Source organism: Homarus americanus, unplaced genomic scaffold (genome assembly GCF_018991925.1).
Source record: "Homarus americanus isolate GMGI-L3 unplaced genomic scaffold, GMGI_Hamer_2.0 scaffold36899, whole genome shotgun sequence".
NCBI lineage: Eukaryota > Metazoa > Arthropoda > Malacostraca > Decapoda > Nephropidae > Homarus > Homarus americanus.
The window spans coordinates 113,522-121,406 of NW_024721788.1; the positions used below are offsets into that span (position 1 = coordinate 113,522).

The 7,885-nt window shown below is 49.1% G+C and overlaps 2 protein-coding genes across 2 annotated transcripts; both read right to left on the reverse strand.

Annotated features, from left to right (window-relative positions):
* Positions 1-4,589: 4,589 nt before the first annotated feature.
* LOC121861860 (protein kinase 4-like) lies at positions 4,590-6,936 on the reverse strand. The gene is made up of 4 exons (XM_042359754.1): positions 6,787-6,936; positions 6,305-6,543; positions 5,317-5,776; positions 4,590-4,838 (listed from the first exon to the last, which is right to left on the reverse strand). Exons 1-4 carry the CDS (start codon positions 6,934-6,936, stop codon positions 4,590-4,592), a joined length of 1,098 nt encoding a protein of 365 aa, XP_042215688.1.
* A 14-nt stretch (positions 6,937-6,950) lies between these two features.
* Positions 6,951-7,325, reverse strand: LOC121861861 (regulator of nonsense transcripts 1-like). The gene has a single exon (XM_042359755.1). It carries the CDS (start codon positions 7,323-7,325, stop codon positions 6,951-6,953), a length of 375 nt encoding a protein of 124 aa, XP_042215689.1.
* Positions 7,326-7,885: the final 560 nt, after the last annotated feature.

A 7,885-nucleotide genomic window follows, 5' to 3' on the forward strand; every position in this document is an offset into this window, starting at 1 on the left:
TGTGTGTGTGTGTGTGTGTGTGTGTGTGTGTGTGTGTGTGTGTGTGTGTTGTGTGTGTGTGTGTGTGTGTGGGTGTAGCAGACGATGGAGAGAGAGAGAGAGAGAGATGTAAGGAGGGAGAACGGGAGGACAGAGAGCGAAAGAGAGGGATGGGGAGGACGAGAAGAGAGAGGAGGAGAAGGAGGACACAAGAGTTACCTGTCGAGGGATTTGCTGGCTGGGAGGGCAGGTGTTGTCGTCAGGGGAGGGGAGGCCGCCTACCACCACCTGCCTCATGCTTGGGGAGTGTTGATGCTATTCTTGTTATGTTGTCGCTGCGGCTGTCGTGGTGGTGGTGGTGATGGTGGGTGATGGAGGAGGTGATGATGGTGGTGATGATGGTGATAGTGGTGGTGATGGTGGTGATGGAGATGGTGGTGATGGAGATGGTGGTGATGGACGTGGCGAAGGTGGTGATGGAGATGGTGGTGATGGAGGTGGCGAAGGTGGTGATGATGGTGATAGTGGTGGTGATGGTGGTGATGGAGTGTGGTGATGGAGGTGGCGAAGGTGGAGGTGATGGTAGTGGTGGTGGTGGGGAGTGACAGAGGTAGACAACTGTTGGCTAGACCACCGTTTAGTGAGATCAGATATGAACATGAGACTCGCTCCACCGCGCAGGAGGCTCAGCCGCCGCCTCTCCCAGAAGGCCGACAATGACGAGGGAATCCAACCCAGGATTCAATGTACCAGCACGGCGACTCTTTCAGCTAACTGCTTCACCGTGTCTTCACTGATGGAGACCTTTAGAAGGAGACTATTGTGATGGTCTACAGCGTGGTGATAATCCCTCTTAGGTCTTGATAAAATATTCTTCGTGGTCGATTGATTCATCTTTGAAGAGTGTGGAGAGGAGCACCAGGGCTACTTCACAAGTGCGTCTCGCCGAGGTTATGACCACCAGGATGTAAGGCAGCGACGGACTGGTCACTCTGTGTGGATGTACTAACAACCGTCTTGCTAAATAAGTCCACTACTTCCCAGCTCAGGCGTGGCTAAAGAACTCGCTGTTAGACGAGGCGGTGTTCTAATGACGCCCTAAAAGCGTATCTCACGAAGGATGACATGCCGGTACTGTCTAGGAGGAGCAGGCGACAGATTAATCCATTTGGACAAACACCATCTACCATGCCGCTTCCTGCTGCCAAGAGAACCAACCACTTTGTACATGAAGCCGAAAAGCGACAGGAAAGGAAAGAGAGAGAGAGAGAGAGAGAGAGAAAAGTCAGACCACCGGGCGACCTTCCTGGGCACCACCCGCCGCCTCTGCAAAAGGAACAGCAGATCAAGAATTGGACTCCCGAGTCACCTCAGGCACCACCAACGTAACCCGCGGCAGACATCATCCAGGTAAAGCCCGAGACGACCACTTCCCCCGCCATGGTTTCTTAAGTGTTATGGGTGTTGTCGACGCTGTTGTTGTTGTTATAGTGTTTTGTTGATGTAGAATTGATGGCTTGTATGCGTGTAATTATTTACGTCTGTTGATGATGTTGGGTCTTCGTTTTGTTGATGTTGTTGTAGTGCTCTTACTTTTAATACACGTTGTTATTTTTGCCTGTTGATGATGTGAGATATTGTTTTTGTTGTTGTTGTTGAGATAATCCCCTTCTGTTAATGTGTTGTTGTTGTTAATGCTGAAAGTGTAAGGTTCTGAAAGATTTTTTATTTTATTTAATGTGTTTACTGATTGCTCGAGCTGTGTGTTGCTTCTGATGGTGATTGTTATTGATGGAATTTATAAACATTAATGATAACGTTATTGTCTGTCTACGTAAGGTTGTGGATATTTGTTATTATCTCTCACATGTTGTTGTTGGTGATACAGCCACAGCTACATTAACATTGTTCCTGCTGTTGTTGATGTATTACTGTTGTTGTCCATACTGTGGGTGTTGGTTGTACTGCTGTTGCTTTTCGTCCATACCGGTGGGTGTTGGTTGTATCACTGTTGTTGTCCATACTGTGGTGTTGGTTGTACTGCTGTTGTTGTCCATATCAGGGGTGTTGGTTGTACCACTGTTGTTGTCCATACTGCGGGTGCTGGCTGTACTGCTGTTGTCCATACCAGGGTGTGTTGGCTGTACTGCTGTTGTTGTCCATACCGGGTGTTGGCTGGCTACTGTTGTTGGTCATAATTGCTGGTGTTGGCTTGTACTACTGTTAGCAACCATACTGTGGGTGTTATTGTACTACTGTTGTTGTCCATACTGTGGGTGCTGGTTGTACTACTGCTGCTGTCCATACTGGGTGCTGATTGTACCACTTTCGTTGTTGTCCATACTGTGGGTGTTGGCTGTACTGCTGTTGTTGGTCCATACTGTGGGTGTTGGTTGGTACCGCTGTTGTTGTCCACATACTGTGGGTGTTGGTTGCAATTACTGTTGTTGTCCATACCGTTGGTGTTGGTTGTACCGTTGTTGTTGTCCATACTGCGGGTGTTGGCTGGTACCGCTGTTGGTTGTCCATACTGTGGGTGCTGGTTGTACTGCTGTTGTTGTCCATACTGGTGTTGGTTGTACTGCTGTTGTTGTCCATACCGTGGGTGTTGGTTGTACCGCTGTTGTTGTCTGTTCGTGTGTTGGTTGTACCGTTGTTGTTGTCCATACCGTGGTGCTGGTTGTACTGCTGTTGTTGTCCACATCAGTGGGTGTTGGTTGTACTGCTGTTGTTGTCCATACTGTGGGTGTTGGTTTGTACCTGCTGTTGTTGTCCATACTGTGGTGCCAGTTGTACTGCTCGTTGTTGTTGATATCAGGGGTGTTGGTTACCGCTGTTGTTGTCCATACTGTGGGTGTGTTGGCGTAATTGCTGTTGCTGTCCATACTGTGGGTGCTGGTTGTACCGCTGTTGCTGTCCATACTGTGGGTGCTAATAAAATTATTGTTGTCCATACATCAGGGTGTTGGTTGTACTGCTGTTGTCCATGGGCTGGTGCGGTTGTACTGCTGTTGTTGTCCATACTGTGTGTGCTGGTTGCACTGCTGTTGTTGTCCATACTGTGGTAATGCTGGCTGTACTAAGCTGTTGCTGGGTTCATATCAGGGTGTTGGCTGTTTCACTGTTGCCGCCTTTACACTGTGGGTAAAGCCAGCCGTAATTGCCACGTTTTTCGTCCATACTGCGGGTGCTGGTTATACTGCTGCTTGGTCCATACTGTGGGTGTTGGTTGTACTGGCTGTTGTTGTCCATACTGTGGGTGTTGGTTTGTACCGCTGTTTTGTTCATACTCGTGCGTTGGTTGCACTGTTGTTGTTGTCCATACTGTGGTGTTGGTTGTACTGTTGCTGTTGTTTGTCCATACCGTGGGTGTTGGCTGGTACCGGTTGTTGTTGTCCGCTACTGTGGTGCTGGTTGTACTGCTGTTGCTGTCCATACTGTGGGTGTTGGTTGTACCGCTGTTGTTGTCCATACCGTGGGTGTTGGTTGTACTGCTGTTATTGTCCACTGTGGGTGTTGGTTGTACTACTGTTGTTGTCATACTGTGGCATTGGTTGCTGTACTCGCTGTTGTTGTCCATACTGTGGGTAAGTTGGTTGTACCGCTGTTGTTGTCCATACCGTGGGTGCTGGTTGTACTGCTGTTGTTGTTCATACCGTGGGTGTTGCTTGTACTGTTGTTGCTTGTCCATACTCTGCGGGTGTGTTGGTTGTACCACTGTTGTTGTTCATACTGTGGGTGTTGGCTTGTACCGCTGTTGTTGTCCATACTGTGGGTGTTGGTTGTACCTCGCTGTTGTTGTCTGGCGTACTGTGTGTGTTGGGTTGGTACTCACTGTTGTTATCCATACTGTGGGTGTTGGTTGCACTGCTGTTGTTGTTCATATTCGTGTGGGTGTTGGCTGTACTGCTTGCTGTTTGCTGATACTCGTGGGTGCTGGCTGTACTGGCTGTTGTTGTTGTCCATACTGCGGGTGTTGGTTGTACTGCTGTTGTTAATCCATACCGTGGGTGTTGGCTGTACTGCTGTTGTTGTTCATACTGGTGGGTGTTGGTTGTACTGTTGTTGTTGTCCATACCGTGGTGTTGGTTGTACTGCTTGTTGTTGTCCATACCGTAGGGTGTTGGTTGTACTGTTATGCCGTCCATACCGGTGGGTGCTGAAGTTGTGATTTCGCTGTTGTTGTCCATACCGTGGGTGTTGGTTGTACCGCTGTTGTTGTCCATACTGTGGGTGTTGGTTGTACCGTTGTTGTTGTCCATACTGTGGGTGTTGGTTGTACCACTGTTGTTGTCCATATACTGCGGGTATTGGTTGGTACTGGCCGTTGTTGTCCATAATTGCGGGTGCTGGTTGTACCGCTGTTGTTGTCCATACTGTGGGTGTGTTGGTTGTAATTGCCGTTGCTGTTCATACCGTGGGTGTTGGTTGTACCGTTGTTGTTGTCCCATACTGTGGGGTGTTGGCTATACCACTGCTGTTGTTCATACTGTGGGTGCTGGTTGGTACTGCTGTTGTTGTCCATACTGTGGTGTTATTGTACTGCTGTTGTTGTCCATAATTGTGGTGTTATTGTACTACTGTTGTTGTCCATACCGTGGGTGTTGGTTTTACCCGCTGTTGTTGTTCATACTGTGGGTGCTGGCTGGGTAACGGTTGCTGCTGCCGATACTGTGTGTTGGCTGCACTGGCTGTTGTTGTCCATACTGTGTGCTGGCTGCACTGCTGTTGTTGTTCCAGCAATTGTGTGCTGGCTGGTACTGCTGCTGTTGTCTGCCACTGTGGGTGTTGGCTGTACCACTGTTGTTGTCCGTACTGTGCGTTGGCTGTACCCGCCGTTGCTGTCCATACTGTGGGTGCTGGTCAAAAACGGTTGCTGTTGTTCATACCGTGGGTGCTGGCTGTACTGCTGTTGTTGTTCATACTGCGGGTGCTGGTTGTTCGCTGTTGTTGTCCATACTGTGGTGTTGGTTGTACTGTTGCTGTTCATACTGTGGGTGTTGGCTGTACCGCTGTTGTTGTTCATACTGTGTGCTGGGTTGTACCGCTGTTGTTGTCCATACCGTGGGTGTTGGCTGTACTCGCTGCTGTTGTCTTTTCATACTGTGTGTTGGTTGTACTGCTGTTGTTGTCCGGCACTGTGGGTGCTGGTTGTACCCGCCGTTGTTGTTCATACTGTGGGTGTTGTTGTACTACCGTTGTTGTCCATACTGTGGGTGTTGGCTGTCGGCTGTTGTTGGTCCATACCGTGGGCGTTATTATACCGCTTGTTGTTGTCCATACTGTGGGTGTTGGTTGTACCGCTGTTGTTGTCCATACTGTGGGTGTTGGTTGTACTTTCCGCTGTTGTTGTTCATACCGTGGGTGTTGGTTGCAATTGTTGTTGTTGTCCATACTGTGGGTGTTGGTCGTACTGCCGTTGTTGTCCATACCGTGGGTGCTGGTTGTACCGGCTGTTTGCTGTCCATACCGTGGTGCTGGCTGGTAATTGCTGTTGTTGTCCGATATACTGTGGGTGCTATTGTACCGCTGTTGTTGTCCGCCACTGTGGGTGCGTTGGTTGTACCTGCTGTTGTTGTCCATACCGTGGTGCTGGTTGTACCACTGTTGTCCATACCAGGGTATTGGTTGTACTGCCGTTGTTGTCCATACACTCGTGGGTGTTGGTTGTACCGCTGTTGCTTGTCCATACTGTGGGTGTTGGTTTGCACTGCTGTTGTTGTTCATACTGTGGGCGTTGGTTGTACTGCTGTTGTTGTCCATACTGGTGTTATTGTACCACTGGTTGTTGTTCATACTGTGGGTGTTGGTTGTACTGGCTGTTGTTGTCCATACTTGTGGGTGTTGGTTGTACTGCTGTTGTTGTCCATACTGTGGGTGTTGGCTGTGACCACTGTTGTTGTCCATACCGTGGGTGTTGGTTGTACCTGCTGTTGCTGTTCATACCGTGGGTGTTGGTTGTTCGCTGTTGTTGTTGATACTGTGGGGTGTTGGTTGTACTGCTGTTGTTGTCCATACTGTGGTGTTATTGTACCGTTGCTGCGTCCATACCAGGTGTTGGTTGTACCGGTTGTTGTTGTTCATACTGTGGTGTTGGTTGTACTGTTGCGCTGTCCATATCCGGTGGTGTTGGTTGTACCGCTGTTGTTGTCCATACTGTGGGTGTTGGTTGTACCGCTGTTGTTGTCCATACTGCTGTGGGTGCTGGCTGTACTGCTGTTGTTGTCCATACTGTGGGTGTTGGTTGTACCGCTGTTGTTGTCCATACTCAGGTGTTGGTTGTACTGTTGTTGTTGTCCATACTGTGGGTGTTGGTTGTAATTACCGTTGTTGTCCATACTGTGTATTGGTTGTACCGCTGTTGTTGTCCATACTGTGGGTGTTGGCTGTACCGCTGTTGTTGTCCATACTGTGGTGTTGGCTGTACCGCTGTTGTTGTTCATACTGTGGGGTGTTGGTTGCATCGTTGTTGTTGTCCATACTGTGGTGTTGAAGGTACCACTGTTGTTGTTCATACCTCGCGGGTGTTGGCCTGTACTGCTGTTGTTGTCCATACCGTGGGTGCTGGTTGTAATAATGTTGTTGTCCATACTGCGGGTGCTGGTTTGCATCACTGTTGTTGTCTGTTCGTGGTGCTGTTGGTACCGCTGTTGTTGTTCATACTGGTGGGTGCTGGCTGTACTGCTGTTGTTGCTGATACTGTGTGTTGGTTGTACTGCTGTTGTTGTCCATACTGGTGGGTGTTGGTTGTACCGTTGTTGTTGTTCATACTGTGGGTGTTGGCTGTACTGTTGCTGTTGTTCATACTGTGGGTGCGTTGGTTGTACTATCATTGTTGGGTTCATACCGTGGGTGTTGGTTGCAATTTTCGCCGTTGTTGTCCATACTGTGGGTGTTGGTTGTACTGCTGTTGTTGTTCATACTGTGGGTGCTGGTTGTACTGCCGTTGTTGTTCATACTGTGGGCGTTGGCTACCGCTGTTGTTGTCCATACTGTGCGTTGGCTGCACTGCTGGCGCGTTGTTCATACTGTGGGTGTTGGTTGTACTGTTGTTGTCTATACTGTGGGTGCTGGCTGTACTGCTGTTGTTGTCCATACTGTGGGCGTTGGTTGTACTGCTGTTGTTGTTCATACTGTGGTGTTGTACTGCTGCTACGTCCATACCGTGGGTGTTGGCTGTACTGCCGTTGTTGTTGATACTGTGGGTGCTGATTGTACTGCTGTTGCTGTCCATACTGTGGGGTGTTGGTTGTACCGCTGTTGTTGTTCATACTGTGGTGTTGGTTTGTACCAAAGCGTTGTTGTCCATACCGTTGGTGCTGGTTGTACTCGCTGTTGTTGTCCATACTGTGGGCAAGTTGGTTGTACTACTGTTGCTGTCTATACTGTTGGTGTTGGCTGTACCACTGTTGTTGTCTCATACCGTGGGTGTTGGTTGTACTGTTGTTGTTGTCCATACTGTGGGTGTTGGTTGTACCGCTGTTGTTGTCCATACCGTTGGTGCTGGCTTGTACTGCTGTTGTTGTCCATACTGTGGGTGTTGGTTGGTACCACTGTTGTTGTCCATACTGTTGGTTGGTTGGTACTACTGTTGTTGGTCCATACCGTGGGGTGTTGTTGCACCACTGTTGTTGTCCATAATTGTGGGTGTTGGCTACCCTGCTGTTGTTGTCCAGCTCGCGGGTGTTATTAAATGCTGTTGTTGGTCCATACTGTGTGTTGGTTGTACTGCTGTTACGGTCTATACCAGGTGTTGGTTGTACTGCTGTTGCTGTTCATACTGTGGGTGTTGGTTGTACTGCTGTTGTTGTTCATAATTGTGGGTGTTGGTTTGCACTACTGTTGTTGTCCATACTGTGGTGCTGGCTGGGTACTGGCTGTTGCTGTCCATACTGGGTGGGGTGTT

What these genes read in the sequence shown, in the direction of transcription:
- LOC121861860 (XM_042359754.1), bottom strand. Translation starts at nt 6,936, where the DNA reads ATGAACAACAACGGCAGTACAACCAGCACCCACAGTATGAACAACAAC. An exon ending in GTACAACCAACGCACCCACA is followed by an intron (nt 6,544 to 6,786) that starts GTATGAACAACA and finishes TATTACAACCAG; the next exon opens with CACCCACGGTATGGACAACA. An exon ending in ACACAGTATGGACAACAACG is followed by an intron (nt 5,777 to 6,304) that starts GTAATTACAACC and finishes CAACACCCACAG; the next exon opens with TATGAACAACAACCAGTGGT.
- LOC121861861 (XM_042359755.1), bottom strand. Translation starts at nt 7,325, where the DNA reads ATGGACAACAACAGCGAGTACAACCAGCACCAACGGTATGGACAACAA.